The sequence below is a fragment of the Patiria miniata genome, unplaced genomic scaffold (assembly GCF_015706575.1).
Source record: "Patiria miniata isolate m_02_andy unplaced genomic scaffold, ASM1570657v1 HiC_scaffold_1, whole genome shotgun sequence".
NCBI classification, from domain to species: domain Eukaryota; kingdom Metazoa; phylum Echinodermata; class Asteroidea; order Valvatida; family Asterinidae; genus Patiria; species Patiria miniata.
This window is the reverse complement of record NW_024037047.1, coordinates 25,704,547-25,725,007: the sequence shown is the minus strand read 5'-3', so window position 1 is coordinate 25,725,007 and position 20,461 is coordinate 25,704,547. Positions and strand designations below refer to the sequence as shown.

Genomic DNA, 20,461 nt, shown 5'->3' with positions numbered 1-20,461 from the left:
ATGTTGGACTTTTGTGTACGCATGTCGGACATAAATCACGGCTGTGATTGGTCAGAATACCATGGGGCGGTGCTTACTGGATCGGTCCATTCGGCTCACGCAGGGTGAGTTTATTTGTGCGCACTGAATAAAATATTTTTTTTAGAGGGTTGCAGACGCCCAAAGTCGGAATAATGCATTTCGTTCGGGAAAAAAATACAATTTGAAGACAATAATCGTTAATTGAAAATTTGTATGCAACTTTTTTTTAAAAAGTACATTAGATGCGTTGGAAAATAGTATATAATTATGATTTTCCTTAATGGTTGTTCCGACCCCCCCCCCCCAAAAAAAATCCCATTTCAGATCCACCGGACCTTGTGACTCTAGATGGGAACTCTACCCACTCTTGCGAGAGTGACTCGATGTGTAGCGCCGATGTCACGGTCGGGCGTTACTACCGTTTCACCTGCAATGCCTCCGGTTCGAATCCCGCCAGTAACATCACCTGGCTGATCAACACCAAGGGCAGATGGGGAACGACTCAGCAAGCTGAGACCGACACGGACTGGGATACTTCGGGCCATATCAACCTTCAAATACTCCCAGAGGATCGACACGGCAGCGTCGTGTGCAGGGTGATGTTCCTTGACGAAAGTACGGTGTTTAGAGAGATCGTCATGCAACTGCAGGTCGTGGAGCCCGTGGAGGAACCGCGTGAGTATTATTAAAGGTTCCATGAGATGGATTTTTCTGAACAATACATTTGTGCAACTATCTAGACTCCTCTTAAATGTATAAAAACTGTTCACAATTCTTCTCGGTTTATACTTTTATTTGAAATGTTTAAGTGCCTTTCCGGACAACTGAGGACACCGTTGTTGTGATGTCATTTTGAGGAAGACACTGTTCAATTTAGTGGTTTTCTGTTACGACTGTGAATCCCAAAATTTGATCATTAGTGTTCAAAGCAATCCATGGACCCTCACCAGTTTTAGCTGTGTAAAATCCTTCACGTTATGAAAGGGCTGCGGTTGGGATTGGAATTATATGCTTGGCTGTCAGTCATCATGGCAAGACCTCAGTTTAATGCTCAAGGTCAAATGATTTAAATTTCAAACCACATCAGCCTTTTTTCACAACATGCAGGAGTTTACACAGCTTACATAACACAACACTGAAATTGATTAATGCAAGGAACTTGGTCACAGTGTCCAAAAATGTTGTTGTGATCAATTGACCATTGTGCAGTGATGCGTGAATGAAATTAAATGCAACTCATAGGGGTTTTGTCCAAGGATGAGAAGTATCTGCACAATCAAAAATGTTGAGAGGTTGGGTGTTTTGGTTAAAAAACAGTCAGACGGACACTTTTTGGTGACATAGTGACTTTCGAGTTTCTGTTGCTGTTTTCCTAGCATTATAAAAGTGTTCACTTTTGAATGAGACATCGAACGAAAAAAAAATCTACAGACGTTTTGTTGTTGATTTTTTCTCCACACATTTCAATTGATCATAATCTGCCAGCCAATAATACAGCTCTCATTGGGTTCATTGTGCATACTTAGGCCAAATAAAAAAAAATATGTTTAGCGTCCTGCCTTTTTGAAAAAAAGGGAAGCAGGAGGCCCTTTTTCCCCCTCCAAAAGGGCCGCCCGACCAGGCTATTTTTTAAGATGGCCGCCATTTTTTTTTAAATGGCCGCCATTGGACTCAGGAAATGGCCAGCTTTATATGGGCTAGATGCAACAAAAAAAGAGGCCAACATGATGTTACCGTTTAAAATTTATCGTTTTTTCGGTGTAAAAAAAGAAAGGAGGGGCCTCCAAAAAGGAAGCAGGCGAGAACGCCACACTTGTTTTTTTTTACTTGGCCTAAATGAAAGCCATTTTGCAAATGGTTGCAGCTAGGTGCCCAAAGTAGGAATAAAGTAAATCTTTCGTTTGAACATAACAGTCAATATAAAATTGAGAAAAAAACAGAGAAAAAAAAATCCACATTTTTTTTTTAAAGCATTGGTGGCAACTTTAATTTACGAATAAAAATATAAAAATGTGGAGAGAAAAACACCTACTTTAATGAACGAAAATCCGAGAATTACCAGAGTCGGTTTTTCTTAGTAAATGAGGAGTGTTGGTTTAAAGTGCTTATAATTATGATTGATCACTTTTGAATGAGACATCGAACGAAAAAAATCCACCGACAGGTTAGTTATTGAATTATTTCCAAAAAACCCAACACAAAACCAATCCCATTTCAGATCCACCAAAGCGCGTGACTCTAGATGTGAACTCTAGCCACTCTTGCGAGAGTGACTCGATGTGTAGCGCCGATGTCACGGTCGGGCGTTACTACCGTTTCACCTGCAATGCCTCCGGTTCGAATCCCGCCAGTAACATCACCTGGCTGATCAACACCAAGGGCAGATGGGGAACAACTCAGAGAGAGATTCCCGCGGATTGGAGCCGGTCTCACCAAGCTGAGACCGACACGGACTGGGAGACTTCGAGCTATATCAACCTTCAGATACTCCCAGAGGATCGACACGGCAGCGTCGCGTGCAGGGTGATGTACCTTGACGAAAAGACGGTGTTTAGAGAGATCGTCATGAAACTGCAGGTCGTGGAGCCGGAGGCACCGCGTAAGTATTATTATGTCTTTCTGGTCATTTATTCACCAAATAAGTAATTTTGAATTACAGCATGACTTGTGGGGTTAAGAAGTCCTTTCATAATTCTTAAATATAACTTTTACTAAATTAATACATTAAAGTTATCACACTTTTGCTTCAGCTTTTAGAACACATCCATAATTTAATGTGATTTATAAGATTCTTGACCTTTGTTAATCATCAAGTGTCTTTTGTTTACTTTCATCTCGATAGTTAGAAAATATCAGATGACAATTTTATTTGGTTAAAGACCTGTTGACGTTATGCCTTGTCAACTACCAAAACGTTTTAATTCAAGTAATTATTGTCGTGAGCTTTGATCATAATATTTAAGTTAACCTTTATCTGTCATTTCCTTTGATCTTCTTTTTCCTCGCATACTCATTGCAACTTAATTCATTATAAATTTACACCTTAAGAACTCCTACCCCGGGTGATGCTGATTATAGTAGCTTTTGTGAGTGGACGGTGGGGCGGCGGCGGTGAAAATTTGAATCTGCCAAGCAGAAAATGGCTGCTGTCTTGTTGCTGGCACAACTATTACTGAAGCTTCACATGTCTTCCTGTACGTCTTGGTTGTACAGGCTTCAGTGCATTTTCCATTGTACTTATGATTTGCATTTTCATGGTTATGTAACCACGTGCTAAATGGGATTCAGCTTTCTGCTTTGTTCCCTGTGATTCTTTTGTAAGTGCCATGTGCAGCCCACAACTCCTGTTGGGTTGTAATGCACTCAATTGAATGACCATTCATCCATAAATTTCATTAAGTGCTACTTAATTTATTTTTAAAGGCTCCATGAGATGATTTTTTCTTAAGAACACATTTTGTACAACACTGCAACTATCTGTCCCTCTTAAATGTATGGAAACTATTAGACATCCCGTTTTGGTTCATTTGATTGAAATGTGCAATTCTTTAAAATTGTTAAAATATTTCCGTGCTTTTTCCGGGCAACTGAGGGCGCTGCTGCTGTGATGTCATTTCAGGAATAAACTGTTCAATTTGGAGTTTTTCAATTCAATTTTTGAACTAAAAAAAAAATGCTCATTGCTCACAAGTGACAGTCAGTGTGTCAGTGAGTCATTCAGTCCATGAGATCGGTGCAAAGAAGAGACTAGACACACAGATATGATCCTAACAAATCGCAATATATGATTTTAACTAGGACTTTGAAATGTTGTTCCTCTGCCATAAAACCCAGAACTGGCGAAATGGGTGATGGTGGCCTGCATCCCAGCGGCGGCGATTGTTATTGCTTGTGTTATTGCCATGGTGATTGCTCGAAAACTCAAACATCAATCGGCACCGCGCCAGCCACGCCCACCAGTATATGCACCTCCGCCATCTTCTCATAAAGAGGTAACATTTAAGAACGGGTTATGAATACCTGCTAATGGTACCCTTGGAACACCTTTTGTCGTCATTAATTATACCTTTGGGAGACACCTGACATTATAGGGAGACATTTTAATGTCTCCTTAATGTCACAGCTCCTATTAAGATGCAAAAAAATTAGGCTAGATCGATTGCTCGTGGTCCAAAACATATATAAATTGGGGCTAGGTGACATTTAAGATAGAAACAATTTTGTGCACAAATCTACGGGAATGTCTCCCAAATGTCCCGTAATGTGAACATTTTTAGTCACCATGTGTTCGTTAATTCGGAGGTCACATGTTAAATTCTCATTTTAGAAAATGTCTCCGTTCAACTGTACAATCATTTTTAGTCATAGCAAAATAGCAACTCAATTAATAGCAGGAAATAGTCACATAGCCCGGAAAGAAGATAGCTAGAGATGAACATAGGTTCCTTCTGCAATATCGAAGTCTCGATATTTGCCAGATCCAACTACACCGTCACTTGCTATGATCTCAGCCCATGCATGCGTGAACAAAGGCATACACATATTGCCAGATGTACGAGAGCACCACTTCGGTATAGTATTGCGGATTTGAAACTCATCAAATGACGTTATTCCTCGTACAATCATGGAACATTGCGAAAGAACTGTGAAAAATCATCGATTTATTTTCACCTTTGAAACAACGAACCGACAGTGTTGCACAGTAACGTTTACGCTGATGATAATCTCACATTTAAAAGTGAAACAGAGGAGAACTTTTAAAACATTTTAAAAGTATATATTTCCTGCTTCAATTAATTTTTTAATGAAACAAGGTGAAGAGTCACGTGTTAGAAGATGACGGTCTGTATCAGGAGCCAGTGGTTCACGACCAACAAACAGAAAGATCAAGTTCAGACCAGAACGTCCCCTTCTATCACACCACCATCAACTAATATCAGAGAACCCCCAACATTCGGAAGGGTCGTCGGTGAAGACTTCTCACAATGGAAACAAGAACAAAATTAGTTTATTTTCGGTGTTTAACAACAATTGATATGTTGGAGTTGTTTTATCATTGGTCCCTTAACCTTAAAAGGGCCGGGGCATATATATTGCAATAAAAAGAAAATCAGGGTCGCCCCCTCAACTTTTACCGCGATACCCTTACATGTACATAAAAACAATTTTGCTGACATGTATCTATTAGAATAGGCTATCTCTATATATTTGTTAAATTTGCACGTCATGTCAAACGGTTAGCTTAAAACGTAAACCATAATCTGCTGGGGGAGATTACCAGGATCCTTTTTTATTTTTGTTGTGATGTGTATGTTATGTATGCCCCTGGCACTGTGGTATCAACAAAATTAATACATTATGTGGAGTACGCCCACGTCGCCAAGACTAGACGTGAAAAAGTGGGATATGAACGAAGTAGGACCCGGTTGAAAGAATCTAGACCGAATTGTTCAACCCAATTGGCAGAATGAAAATCTTGTTGTGTCTATTATTAGCTTCAATGGGTCTGTATTGTGAGTACTGCAGTTACACACTGCTGGTTTTCCTATCCTGGATTACACAAAGACGAACCGAAATTGGTTCTCGACAACATGTTAGGGCGCAATTTAACGTGAGAAGTGTCAGTTTCCGACGATTGCACACTTTTTGTAAAAACCACCAGTTTGGAAGAAATTATGCACCCGATGCGAATTGTATAGCACATTGTGTATATAAAGTAACACCCTTCCCCCTCCCCGTTTGTTTGCTGGAATCTATCACTAAAGTTACAAGTGTATATGTGTTGTTTGTGTGTTTAATCACAAAGAAATTAAGTCCCAAATCAGATGTATATTCCTCCCTATATCTCTGAAAAATGTAACATGTGCATTTGAACGATAACTTTTGGTGTCACATTGCAACAGTTTTGTAAAATTTGTTGCATGTACTAATATCAGGTGTTTTTTTTTTAGGATTAGGATTTTTTTTTATGCCGTAAGGTTTAGTTATGGTGGTAATAGTGGTATACATATGTACATCTACTGGTATCTTCGGTGTTGTTATAAAATATAACTCTATAAGTACAAAAGTTGCATGGAATTTATCAAAAGATATCTCAAAAGTTAGCTTGAATTACATGTACATTGTACATGAAAAGTCAGTTGTCAGAAGTTATAGAAATGTAATTTTCAGATGAAGATGTGGGCATAGGGCCTTTAATTTTGAAATGAAAGTGCTGTAAATTTACTTAATTTGGCAATAACACAACGTTGCAGTGTGTCGTGTACTTTGGGGAATGCAGACAGAACACATAAAACTCATGCAGTCATTCAATTCATAAATGACGATTGTTGGTTTCGTTCGCGTTCCATTCACCCGGGATAACCGAAGCCGTATGTGTATTAGTGACGCGTCAAACCTCGCCCATGCCAGCACTGCTACTGAACTTCGGGAGAATTAGCATAACAAAAGACGTCCATGGCCCTAAGGAGACCTTTGCCGAGAATTGGAAAAAAAAGTTTCCTTTCAATTACTGTTCGAGGGGCGTGAAGTGCAAGTAACAACAGTGCAATTGCCTACTGTGCAGGAAGTAGTGCGGAGAGTTGTGCAGGAAGTAGACGCCGTTTTATTTTTATAAAGAAAATGGCGATCTTGATTTCCCTTCTCGTTTTGATTTCACCTGTTGCCAGTGCGGTTTACGGTGACAGTGTTGTCAGAACGACAGCGGGAAAAGTACTCGGAATGGAGCTAGAAGCGAACGGGACTGCGCACCGTGTCTTCGCCGGGATACCCTACGCCGAACCGCCCGTACGTTTCAGCGCGCCGGTTGCCAAAACCCCGTGGGGTGAAAATGGGGCATTCAACGCGACGGCGTTCGGTCCGGCCTGCCCACAAGATGTGGCACGCCTTACTGCCTTCGCACCGGACTGGGTTCGAATCCCTGACCCGGCGATGGAGATCAGCGAAGATTGCTTGACTCTGAATGTCTACACGCCGGTTATTGGCAACGACACCAGCAACCCCTTGGCGGTGATGGTGTGGTTTCACGGAGGGAGTTACCGAAACGGCTTGGGAAGTGTTTATGACGCGTCTCAGCTCGCCTTGAAGGGAGACGTAGTGGTTGTCACCATGAACTATCGGCTTGGACCATTCGGGTTCCTGTACACGGGGGACGAGAACGCACCAGGGAACGTCGGCTTGATGGACCAGCAGCTAGCTCTACGATGGGTGCAGGATAACATCCATGCCTTCGGGGGTGATCCATCCCGCGTAACCCTCTTCGGCCAGTCTGATGTCCACGGTTCACCCACCGTCCACATGTTCGCCAAGGCTAGCCGGTCTCTCTTCCACCGAATGGCAGCGCACAGTGGTGTCATGCAAAGCGAAGACCTACTGGAATCCTCGCGAGCGATCGAGGATGCCAAACTCTTCGCCCAGTTCGCAAACTGTCCCAGCAAATCCAGCGGTCCCCTTGTGGAATGTCTCCGGGGCAAGACCGTCAAAGAAATCGTGGACTCCTACGAACCCTTCTTCTCGCAGCGGAAAAAGACTTCCTTCGCGTGGCGCCCCGTTTTCACTCGCGACTTCTTCGCATTGACTGGAGACTCCTTGTCGTACGACCTCCTCTCTGTCTTCAACTCCGGTGACGGTTCTGTTGCTTTAGAGCTCATCAAAGATTTGTATCCAGGTATCTTACTTAGCAATGGTGCAACAGAGGAGCAGTTGAAACAATGGCTAGATGTGAACATCGACAAACCAGACGTGATCGACATAGCTGTCGAACGCCAGTACATTGAGATCGACACTATGAACGACAGCGTTGCCCGGATGAAGGGTCTTTTCAACATCCAGCTGGACCGGACCTTGTACCAATACGGCGTCCAAGCACTCCGCGACCTGCGCTCTATGTTATCATCGAGCCGCCTCATGATCTTCGATTACCGTACGTCGACGGAGACCCGCTTCCCCGACCCGTACGGCCTGGTGCCGCACGGTGAGGAGTTGCCGTACGTCTTCGGATTGCCGCACGATGAGTCGTGGGGCCTTGGCGCGCAATTCACGGACGAAGAGCGGATGTTAAGCCTCTGCATGATACGATACTGGTCCAACTTTGCCAAAACCGGGTGAGTAATTTCAAACATTATACGTTGTTGCCGGAAAACCATGTAGGTCCAACTATATCATACGACACCAGCACTATTATTTAGATCCTGCATGTCAAGTAGACATCTATGATCTAGTTACAAAACACTATTAGTGCAGCTATGCAGGTGATGCAGTAATATGACGTTTATCATGCAATAATCCTGATCGATTTATCGTAAGATGAAACTTCACATAAATACTTTCTGCATTTTTTTTCAAATTTGTAAAAACGATGCTGTCAAATTCCATGCTTTAGAAACATAAGTTAAAAAACTGTCCTGATAAACGTGAGATGATTGTTTTGCAAAGATGATTTATGAGTTTATTTATGTACGTTTTACTCGTTTTGAAATTGATTGCTTCTTTGCTTTCATGTTTTGAAGGTTTTCCTTCGACCAAAACCAGATTTTTTACATGTAAGATGAGTGCGAATCCATTAGCTTTTTTGTTGTTGAGATGTACATGTTGTGCGGACACAATGGGAGGGTGCTCTTTGAATATACATGAGTTTACCAGTGTTGCAGTACTCGTGCTCGGTACTCGTACTCGAGTACTTTTTGAGTACTCGTACTCGTACTCGAATGTCAAAGTATTCGTACTTGAAATGACAGTACTCTTACTCGGGCAGCAAGGTACTTGTACGCGACATGTCGAAATTGTACTCGATCATCAAAGTACTCGTACTCGAATAGCAGTACTCGGGGGAAAATGGTACAGCTTGACTTTATACACCATGGCATTATTTTATCGACACTTTTCAGTTTGAAATGGTTGATTGGCTTGTGGAGAAAATCGAAGTTTCCTGACTTTCCTCTGTGCACATCCAGATAAACACAATTAACAGGTAGCCGTGATTGGGTCTGTATATAGGTCTGACTGGGCCTGGGCCAATTACGCACAATGAACCATTTGCCGTTTGGCCGTATTCGGAATACAAGTACGTGTACCCGTACTCATACTCAGAGGTACAGTACTCGTACTCGTACTCGGAAGTATAAGTACTCGTACTCGGAGACCTGTTCTTGTACTCGGAGGTACAAGTACTCGTTCTCGTACGCGGCAACCCAAGTACTCGGCACTCGGAAAAAGTACTCGACTACAATACTGGAGTTTACCACTCCAAAAAGTGCCTTCATCATTTTGTGTCTACCATAAACTCCAAAAGGCCTCTGTAGAGTTCGAGGAGAGGAGATAATTGACACTCCAGTTATCACCTGCCAAGTTCAAAAAAGTAATTTGTCATAATTCTTTGTGAACAGAGATCCAAACAATAACGAAGGGGAAGATGCTTCATCTGCCAGCAACAACACCTGGCCCGAGTACGGAGAGAACGAGAAGTACTTACTCACCAAGCTCTCAACGGAGACGGTCGGTGAGAGGTACCGCAGCGAAGGCGTCTCCTTCTGGAGGGAGTACCTGAAGGAGCTGGAGGCCGCTGTTGAGGAAGCCTGCCCCGCACAGCCGAGGCCGACTCAGGAGAGATGCGAGAAACAAGTGATTGGCGAGGGCCTGGGGTTGGCTCTCACACCGCAGCAGACCGACACGCTGATCGAATCGTTCATGTTCATCGTCGTGGCTTTGCTTTGTCTGTGTGTCATCCTGGTCGGGGTGGCTTGTGGGTACAAATACAGACGTAGAGCTGTGTCGAGCCTCCACTATCAGAGCATGGCCTCAGAGGAAGGGGTTGTTAACGAAGCCACGGGCATGGGGCTGTTAAACCGTGGCTTTCGACGGGATGAGGAATCTCCTGGGACCAGCGGATCCAGCAGCCCAGACCCTGTTGGCGAGCAAGCTGCCCCACTGCCGAAGAAACACCTAGAAGATGACATTCCGGAAAACCGAGATACAAGAAGGAGCCATGTGACTTTCTCGCAGGTCTACAACGAAGAGGAAGATGTGCAGCAGATGTTCCCTCCTCCACCAGATGATCTGGATGATGGTGATGATCCCCCGGTTGACAGCATTGATCAGGAAGAGGGCCTTCCCCCTCCTCCTGAGGAGGACGGGGATGATGATGTCCCTCCTCCTCCAGATGAGCTTGAAGAGCTCAATCTCTCTGATGAGTTCCGCATGCCGGAGGAAGTCGCCTCCTCCTCACCGGCTACCACCGGCAATGAGGACGATGACGGCAGCCTGGCATCGGACCCTGATTCAAACGAACCCCCTGCGGACGAAGGGGGTAGTCGGGTATCCGACCCAGCAGATACGCCTGTGAATCTGGAGCCAGCCCATGACCCACTGGACGACTTCCACTCCCTCAACCGCAGGCAGTCCGACAACTTCTACGATAGGCTTATGAACGCTATTCCGCAGTAGCCATGTTGGTAAGATAATGACAGTCACTTCGCATCGTTGGTCGCTAAATCGAGGGTTATCTTTCTTTTCTTTTTTTGATTTTTGGCAGAATCACCATAATTGGAATCAAATCGAGGCTACAATTGCCAAACAAAAATCTGCGCTCCGTTTATAAAGGCCAAAAAAAGTGCGGCGACGCTTTTTTTTTTGTTACCATTTTTTTTTCTTCAAATGTCGGCTGATGACTGCAGATGGTGCCCGACTAAACTTATTATATGGGCGTCCAGAGAGGCCACATAAAGCTTATACTCGATCGTAACCCCATCGAAAAACACGTTAAAATTGTGCAGCAGCAGGATTCCAGTCAAACCAGTGAATTTGGCGGTTTTGAGACATCATCTTTCATTGAAAAAAAAAACCTTTCATTTTCCCGACGCGCATGGCTACGGCGACGCGCGCGCATACCAGAAACCGGAGACTTTGGGGTGGGGGGGGGGCTAACTCATTCAAGAGGCCAGTGCGGTTCAGCCTCGTTGACACGGTGTCGAGCAGTACGCTCCCAGTATACCTGCTACTAGTGGAAACGAGGCTGAAAATAAAGTAGGCCCTGGGGACATGATTGAGTGTGGCTTCTCTTTCATTTCCCCTCCAATTTGGCGCATACCAGCCTTTTACCGCCCCCCCCCCCCAAATTTGTTTTTTTTTAAATCCCTAAATACAATTATTTAGAGGTTCATGTGACCGTCAAAGAAGTGATGTGGGCGAAGCTGAGTTTGAGGGGGGCATTGAAAAGCTGACTTGAGATTTGAAGGTTCAATTTATTTGTGCGTTTTTGTTTATATGAATAAACTGGATTTTATTATTATATTTTTTTCTTCTTGTTAGTATTAAAACTACAAATGTAGCATTAGGGAGACACGTTATCATAATTTCTTCGACAATAGGGAGACATCGGTCATTAGGGAGACATTTTCGTGTCTCCCTAATTCCACAGCCCCCCTTTAGAGGCAAAATGTTGCTGTCGCAACCAGGTTATACATTGTATCTGTTGCTCGTGGTCTAATTAGTAAACATACCGAAATTTGCGGGAAAAGGACAAGGGAATATCGTGTTAGGGCACATTTAAGTTTGAAAAATTTTGTGCACAAGTGTACGGGAATGTCTCCCTATGGTCCCATTTTCGGTAATTATTATTTCTATTATTATTATTTTGTTACACAGATTTTTAGTTAAAGGGGCTACGTCATATAGGTTAACTTTCTTTTTGGATGTAACTGTAACTTTAAAAGGCCCAATTTCATGGCACTGCGGGACAGTTAGCAGAGAAATTGTAATTACTATAACTAAAGAGTACTTTTGTGCTAACCTTAAAAGCACTATTTCATGACAGAGTGTGCTAACTGTCCTGCAAGCATGGAGATTTTTATTCATTGATTCAGCCTCTGATGTAAACGTATCTTTTGCTGCTCTTACTGCTTACGGTCTCCATGAAATAGACAAAGGCTATGTTAGGAGAAAATCGTGTGTTTAGCAGCGCCATAAAATTGGGCCCAGGTTGCCATTAGCATGTTTATGAATTTTAAGTTTGGATGTAATCTCATTTTATCATGTTTATTGAATTTGGTAAATACGATTTATTGATACGATTTTTCAATATTCTTTTTACTTCTACTCAGATGATATATTTTTAAAATTAAATCATTGGAATTGATGTATTAGTTTTAATTTTGCATATACATGTACATCCCTGCAAATAAGACTGCACATAATGGATATATAAATAGTGCCTGAACCGTAAGGATTGAACATTTGATTTTAGTGTACCTTTGCTGTAAGTTTCAGAAATGGATGGATTTGGGGGTTAGTATTGTTATAGCAAATATTGTTACACTGACCTGTTGTCAGTTTGTGTTTATAGATGCTAGAAAAACCAAGAAACAAATGCTGTTCTTGTAGTCTGGTTCCTTGATCCTACTTCAGACGAAACAGAGCCATTTGTGGACGTCGGGGAATTGCCATGTCAGAGAGCAAGACTAACTGGCTTGCACCCGTTCACGGATGTGTAACCGATTGCATACAAAATGTGGATTTGGTAAATTGGGGGGCAGTATTTGGAGGGGAAAAAAAAACAGTTTTGTTGCAAATGGAAATTGATGCAAAAATCCGACTTTTCTTGAAAATGACAGCACATCGGGTACCAAGATTTAACAGGATGCTTGAGAATGTTATTCACTTACAATGCAGAAAGGTTATGCGTAATGATTTGGTGGGTTTTTTTTATGTTTGCAAATGTTGTATATTACATTTCAATATCTATTAGTCTGTTGTTTTATTAGTCATTCGTTATTAAGTTTAAAGTCACTTAAATTCGGAGTTGTATTAGTGTTCGCGCTGTGGTTGTGTTAAACAAGAGCTTTGATTTTGTTTCATGTAAGTTGATTTTTAATTTGGATTGCATTTTTCGCACGTAGCACACAGCACTGTTCGAGCTATATTGTTTCAGTGTTTTGCACAATTCTTTCGATATTCAATTCTTATCTGCTACATATGACGACCAATCAACAGACGATATTTCATTTCAATACAGTAAGAATTTCATGAGTCATCGTTTCCACAACGAGTGTGTTGTTTTTGTTCCATGGAAGTTGACATGTACCAGAATTGTTACTGTTCGCACTTAACAAACTACATCGTTGTGGTTATATTATTCTTACTGTTAGACGAATACCCTCGATATTTAATAGACTTGTGTTACACAGTACGACCAATTAATTAATAAAATTTCAAAGCAATACATTAGGCATTTCTTGAGTTATCGTCTCAACAAAGAGCGTGTTTTTTTTGTTCCATGGAAGTTGACATTTATCAGAATGCATTGAGGTGATTCTTGCAAACCCACCTGCCGTTGTCATTGCGGCCTCACAAAAAGATTTTTTTTTCTCATCAAAATAGCTGAAAATTGGTGACTCAACACCAAAACAAATTGTTAGTATAGAAATAGGATCAAAATTATTGAACACGTGAAACTAAGGGTTTTTGCTTACCTTGAGTTCGGCAGAAAATCATGAAAACATGAGTTGGTTGTGTTTAGCATATTTCGGCTTGTCGACAGTGCTGCAAATAACAGTCCCTATGAAAGTAACAATCTTGGCTTAAAGATGTACCACCGCGCTCTCCAACTTCAAATCGTATTTCTCCTTTTTTCTTTTTTGGTCTAATTTATTCTGACCAATGAGTGTTTTTCAGTGAAAAAAAAACAAAGAAAAGAAATGTCTTTATTTTCGAGAGTTGGCGTCTGCTACCGAATAGACTACTTTCTGTCCTCATATAGTCGATGCTAAAAGGGGCAGGAACCAGTCCACCCTGTGCGATACGATTTTTTTTTTACTTTGTAAAGTAATGGGCTGACTTTCTTTTCGGTCGATGTCGTATTCAAAAGTGACTAACTTCTGTATTGCTAGTAATATAGCTAAAAACAAAATCTATTTTGTTTTTTAGGATGAAACTCGTGAGTACCACGCACGGGTAGTGCAGCTTTAATTGTACAATCGCAATGCACTGTACACAATTAGCAATTTCGACAGCTGAGGCACATGATGCGATGCACAATTCCTTCACCGCTTATGGACGCAGTTTCATCATAAATATGATGCGTTGCTATGGTAACCAGGCTTCATCTTTGCAGCTCATTTGCAATTAGCGGTCAGGGGCAATTTCACGGAGCTACTTAGCACAAAAAATTGCTTAGCACAAACAAGTCTGGCGTAGTAAAAACAGGTTACCAGCCAAAACTCCATGTGATTTTCATGCTAAGCAAGCAACATGTGAACCAATCACAAGCAATATACACCACATGGACGTGGTTTGTAATCCTGTTTCTATCAATGAAGACTGTTTATGCTAAGCAGATTGTTGTGCTTAGCAGCTACATGAAATTGGGCCCTGCTCTGTGAAGATTGCTGTCTCTTCACATACTAAACAAGGCAACCCTATGGCAAAGCTGGCCCTAGAGTGCACGCAATCCTTTTGCTGAATGGACTCATATTGGCTATTCACTTGAAGTCCATTCGCGCAAGTGGTCTACGTAATTTAACTTCTTTTTCTCAAAAAATGGATGATTTTTCCCAAATCTTCAAAATTGTGCATGTTAGAGTATTGATTGATGTTCCTCTTGCATCCTGATGAATTTCTGCCTTGTTTTGAGAAAAGTCAATTTTTGGCCATTTTTGACTAAAAATGTAAGGTGAACCCCTTGCTTTTTTTTCAATTTTGGCCCAGGAATGAAAATGCTTGAAAGTTGCTAGAAAAAAACATTGGGGGCTTTAGAACGCATTCCGAATCGATATCTCGATAGATGTGCTATTAAAGGGGAAATTCCGTCCAAAATGTTAGGTAAAATCACTTAAAAAATTAACTTATTTTTCTCAACAATAATTGAACGATTTTTGCTAAAATCTTCAAAATTGTGCATGTAATAGTATTGATTGATGTTCCTCTTGCATCCAGATGACTTTCTGCCTTGTTTTGAGAAAAGTCAATTTTTGGCCATTTTTGACTAAAAATGTAAGGTTAACCCCTTGCTTTTTTTTTTTCAATTTTGGCCAAAAAAGTGAAATGCTAGAAAGTCTTCCAAATTATGCATGTTAGAGTATTGATTGATGTTCCTCTTGCATCCTGATGAATTTCTGCCTTCTTTGGAGAAAAGTCAATTTTTGGCCATTTTTGACTAAAAATGTAAGGTTAACCCCTTCCTTTTTTTTCAATTTTGGCCAAAAAATAAAAATGCTAGAAAGTTGCTAGAAAAAGAAATTGGGGGCTTTAGAACGCATTCCGAATCGATATCTCGATAGATGTGCTATTAAGGGGAAATTCTGTCCAAAATTTCAGGTAAAATCGCTCAAAAAATTAACTTCTTCTTCACCAAAAACTGATGATTTTTGCCCAAATCTTCAAAATTTAAATGTTAGAGTATTGATTGATGTTCCTCTTGCAACCTGATGAATTTCTGCCTTGTTTTGAGAAAAGTCAATTTTTGGCCATTTTTGACTAAAAATGTAAGGTTAACCCCTTGCTTTTTTTCTCAATTTTGGCCAAAAAATAAAAATGCTGGAAAGTTGCTAGAAAAAGACATTAGAGGGCTTTAGAACGCATTCGGAATCGATACCTGGATAAATGTGTTATTAAAGGGGAAATTCCGTCCAAAATTTCAGGAAAAATCGCTCAAAAAATTAACTTCTTTTTCACCAAAAACTGATGATTTTTGCCCAAATCTTTAAACTTATGCATGTTAGAGTATTGATTGATGTTCCTCTTGCAACCTGATGAATTTCTGCCTTGCTTTGAGAAAAGTCAATTTTTGGCCATTTTTGACTAAAAATGTAAGGTTAACCCCTTGCTTTTTTTCTCAATTTTGGCCAAAAAAGTGAAATGCTAGAAAGTTTTAGACATTAGGGGATTTAGAACGCATTCCGAATCGATATCGAGATAGATGTAAAGGGGAAATTCCGTCCAAAATTTCAGGAAAAATCGCTTAAAAAAATAATTTCTTTTTCTCCAAAAAATGGAAAATGTTTGCCCAAATCTTCAAATTGTGCATGTTAGAGTATTGATTGATGTTTCTCTTGCATCTTGATGAATTTCTGCCTTGTTTTGAGAAAAGTCAATTTTTGGCCATTTTTGACTAAAAATGTAAGGTTAACCCCTTGCTTTTTTTTTAATTTTGGCCAAAAAATGAAAATGCTAGAAAGTTGCTAGAAAAAGACATTGGGGGCTTTAGAACGCATTCGGAATCGATTTCTGGATAGATGTGTTATTAAAAGGGAAATTCCGTCCAAAATTTCAGGTAGAATCGCTCCAAAAATTAACTTCTTTTTCACCAAAAATTGAAAATGTTTGCCCAAATCTTCAAAATTATGCATGTGAGAGTATCGATTGATGCTTCTCTTGCATCCTGATGAATTTCTGCCTTGTTTTGAGAAAAGTCAATTTTTGGCCATTTTTGACTAAAAGTGTAAGGTTAACCCCTTGCTTTTTTTCAATTGTGGCCAAAAAAGTGAAATGCTCGAAAGTTGCTAGCAATAGCGTTAGGGGCTTTAGAACGCATTCCGAATCGATATCTGGATAGATGTGCTATTAAAGGGGAAATTCCGTCCAAAATTTTAGGTGAAATCGCTCAAAAAAGTAACTTCTTTTCTCCAAAAATTGATGATTTTTGTCCAAATCTTCAAAATTGTGCATGTTAGAGTATTGATTGATGTTTCTCTTTCATCTTGATGAATTTCTGCCTTGTTTTGAGAAAAGTCAATTTTTGGCCATTTTTGACTAAAATGTAAAGTTAACCCCTTGCTTTTTTTCTCAATTGTGGCCAAAAAATAAAAATGCTAGAAAGTTGCTAGAAAAAGACATTGGGGGCTTTAGAACGCATTCGGAATCGATATCTGGATAAATGTTTTATTAAAGGGGAAATTCCGTCCAAAATTTCAGGAAAAATCGCTTAAAAAAATAATTTCTTTTTCTCCAAAAAATGGAAAATGTTTGCCCAAATCTTCTAATTGTGCATGTTAAAGTATAGATTGATGTTTCTCTTGCATCCTGATGAATTTCTGCCTTGTTTTGAGAAAAGTCAATTTTTGGCCATTTTTGACTAAAAATGTAAGGTTAACCCCTTGTTTTTTTTTTCAATTTTGGCCAAAAAATAAAAATGCTAGAAAGTTGCTAGAAAAAAAAAACATTCGGGGCTTTAGAACGCATTCGGAATCGATATCTGGATAGATGTGTTATTAAACGGGAAATTCCGTCCAAAATTTCAGGAAAAATCGCTCAAAAAAATAATTTCTTTTTCTCCAAAAAATGGAAAATGTTTGCCCAAATCTTCTAATTGTGCATGGTAGAGTATTGATTGATGTTTCTCCTGCATCCTGATGAATTTCTGCCTTGTTTTGAGAAAAGTCAATTTTTGGCCATTTTTGACTAAAAATGTAAGGTTAACCCCTTGTTTTTTTTTTCAATTTTGGCCAAAAAATAAAAATGCTAGAAAGTTGCTAGAAAAAAAAAAAACATTGGGGGCTTTAGAACGCATTCAGAATCGATATCTGGATAGATGTGTTATTAAACGGGAAATTCCGTCCAAAATTTCAGGTAAAATCGCTCCAAAATTAACTTCTTTTTCTCCAAAAATGGATGATTTTTGCCCAAGTCTTCAAAATTGTACATGGTAGAGTATTGATTGATGTTCCTCTTGCATCCTGAAGAATTCCTGCCTGGTTTTGAGAAAAGTCAATTTTTGGCTTTTTTTGACTAAAAGTGTAAGGTTAACCCCTTGCTTTTTTTCAATTGTGGCCAAAAAAGTGAAATGCTCGAAAGTTGCTAGAAATAGCGTTAGGGGGCTTTAGAACGCATTCCGAATCGATATCTGGATAGATGTGCTATTAAAGGGGAAATTCCGTCCAAAATTTCACGGAAATCGCTCAAAAAAGTAACTTCTTTTCTCCAAAAATGGATGATTTTTGCCCAAATCTTCAAAATTGTGCATGTTAGAGTATTGATTGATGTTCCTCTTGCATCTTGATGAATTTCTGCCTTGTTTTGAGAAAACTCAATTTTTGGCCATTTTTGACTAAAAATGTAAAGTTAACCCCTTGCTTTTTTTTCTCAATTTTGGCCAAAAAATAAAAATGCTAGAAAAATGCTAGAAAAAGACATTAGGGGCTTTAGAACGCATTCGGAATCGATTACTGGATGAATGTGTTATTAAAGGGGAAATTCCGTCCAAAATTTCAGGAAAAATCGCTTAAAAAAATAATTTCTTTTTCTCCAAAAAATGGAAAATGTTTGCCCAAATCTTCTAATTGTGCATGTTAGAGTATTGATTGATGTTCCTCTTGCATCCTGATTAATTTTTGCCTTGTTTTGAGTAAAGTAAACTTTTGGCCATTTTTGACTAAAAATGTAAGGTTAACCCCTTGCTTTTTTTTTCAATTTTGGCCCAACAAATGAAATGCTCGAAAGTTGCTAGAAATAGACCATAAGGCTTTAGAACGTATTCCGAATCGACATCTAGACAGATGTGCTATTAAAGGGGAGTTTCCGTCCAAAATTTAATGTAAAATCGCTCCAAAAATTAACTTCTTTTTCTCCAAAAATGGATGATTTTTGCCCAAATCTTCAAAATTGTACATGGTAGAGTATTGATTGATGTTCCTCTTGCATCCTGAAGAATTTCTGCCTGGTTTTGAGAAAAGTCAATTTTTGGCCATTTTTGACTAAAAATGTAAGGTTAACCCCTTGCTTTTTTTCTCAATTGTGGCCAAAAAATAAAAATGCTAGAAAGTTGCTACAAAAAGACATTAGGGGCTTTAGAACGCATTCGGAATCAATATCTGGATAAATGTGTTATCAAAGGGGAAATTCCGTCCAAAATTTCAGGAGAAATTGCTTAAAAAAATAATTTCTTTTTCTCCAAAAAAATGGAAAATGTTTGCCCAAATCTTCTAATTGTGCATGTTAGAGTATTGATTGATGTTTCTCTTGCATCCTGATGAATTTCTGCCTTGTTTTGAGAAAAGTCAATTTTTGGCCATTTTGACTAAAAATGTAAGGTTAACCCCTTGCTTTTTTTCTCAATTGTGGCCAAAAAATAAAAATGCTGGAAAGTTGCTACAAAAAGACATTAGGGGCTTTAGAACGCATTCGGAATCGATATCTGGATAAATGTGTTATTAAAGGGGAAATTCCGTCCAAAATTTCAGGAAAAATCGCTTAAAAAAATAATTTCTTTTTCTCCAAAAAAAATGGAAAATGTTTGCCCAAATCTTCTAATTGTGCATGTATTGATTGATGTTTCTCTTGCATCCTGATGAATTTCTGCCTTGTTTTGAGAATAGTCAATTTTTGGCCATTTTTGACTAAAAATGTAAGGTTAACCCCTTGCTTTTTTCAATTTTGGCCAAAAAATACAAATGCTAGAAAGTTGCTAGATAAAAAAACATTGGGGGCTTTAGAACGCATTCGGAATCGATATCTGGATAGATGTGCTATTAAAGGGGAAATTCCGTCCAAAATTTCAGGTGAAATCGCTCAAAAAAGTAACTTCTTTTCTCAAAAAATGGATGATTTTTGCCCAAATCTTCAAAATTGTGCATGTTAGAGTATTGATTGATGTTTCTCTTGCATCCTGATGAATTTCTGCCTTGTTTTGAAAAAAATCAATTTTTGGCCATTTTTGACTAAAAATGTAAGGTTAACCCCTTGCTTTTTTTCTCAATTTTGGCCAAAAAATAAAAATGCTAGAAAGTTGCTAGAAAAAGACATTAGGGGCTTTAGAACGCATTCGGAATCGATATCTCGATAGATGTGCTATTAAAGGGGAAATTTCGTCCAAAATTTCAGGTAAAATCGCTCAAAAAAATAATTTCTTTTTCTCCAAAAATGGAAAATGTTTGCCCAAATCTTCTAATTGTGCATGTTAGAGTATTGATTGATGTTTCTCTTGCATCCTGATGAATTTCTGCCTTGTTTTGAGAAAAGTCAATTTTTGGCCATTTTTGACTAAAAATGTAAGGTTAACCCCTTGCTTTTTTTCAATTTTGGCCAAAAAATAAAAATGCTAGAAAGTTGCTAGAAAAAGACATTGGGGGCTTTAGAACGCATTCGGAATCGATACCTGGATAGATGTGTTATTAAAAAAAACCTTTTTTTTCCTCAACAATTGAATGATTTTTGCCCAAATCTTCCAAATTGTGCATGTTAGAGTATTGATTGATGTTCCTCTTGCATCCTGATTAATTTTTGCCTTGTTTTGAGTAAAGTAAACTTTTGGCCATTTTTGACTAAAAATGTAAGGTTAACCCCTTGCTTTTTTTTCAATTTTGGCCCAACAAATGAAATGCTCGAAAGTTGCTAGAAATAGACCATAAGGCTTTAGAACGTATTCCGAATCGACATCTAGACAGATGTGCTATTAAAGGGGAGTTTCCGTCCAAAATTTAATGTAAAATCGCTCCAAAAATTAACTTCTTTTTCT

The 20,461-nt window shown here is 39.4% G+C and overlaps 2 protein-coding genes across 2 annotated transcripts; both read left to right on the top strand.

Moving 5' to 3' along the window:
* The first annotated feature begins 2,284 nt into the window (after window positions 1-2,284).
* Window positions 2,285-5,172, top strand: LOC119726620. Its single transcript, XM_038198373.1, has 3 exons — window positions 2,285-2,620; window positions 3,856-4,013; window positions 4,836-5,172. Exons 1-3 carry the CDS (start codon window positions 2,299-2,301, stop codon window positions 4,953-4,955), a joined length of 600 nt encoding a protein of 199 aa, XP_038054301.1. The 5' UTR covers window positions 2,285-2,298; the 3' UTR covers window positions 4,956-5,172.
* A 907-nt stretch (window positions 5,173-6,079) lies between these two features.
* On the top strand, window positions 6,080-10,611 carry LOC119726613 (acetylcholinesterase-like). The gene is made up of 2 exons (XM_038198362.1): window positions 6,080-8,123; window positions 9,405-10,611. Exons 1-2 carry the CDS (start codon window positions 6,643-6,645, stop codon window positions 10,459-10,461), a joined length of 2,538 nt encoding a protein of 845 aa, XP_038054290.1. The 5' UTR covers window positions 6,080-6,642; the 3' UTR covers window positions 10,462-10,611.
* The last annotated feature ends 9,850 nt before the right edge of the window (window positions 10,612-20,461 follow it).

Coding starts and splice junctions, on each gene's coding strand:
- LOC119726620 (XM_038198373.1), top strand. CDS start 2,299: ATGTGTAGCGCCGATGTCACGGTCGGGCGTTACTACCGTTTCACCTGC. Junction 2,621..3,855: donor CGTGGAGCCGGAGGCACCGC/GTAAGTATTATT, acceptor CATAAAACCCAG/AACTGGCGAAATGGGTGATG. Junction 4,014..4,835: donor CGCCATCTTCTCATAAAGAG/GTAACATTTAAG, acceptor TAATGAAACAAG/GTGAAGAGTCACGTGTTAGA.
- LOC119726613 (XM_038198362.1), top strand. CDS start 6,643: ATGGCGATCTTGATTTCCCTTCTCGTTTTGATTTCACCTGTTGCCAGT. Junction 8,124..9,404: donor TCCAACTTTGCCAAAACCGG/GTGAGTAATTTC, acceptor CTTTGTGAACAG/AGATCCAAACAATAACGAAG.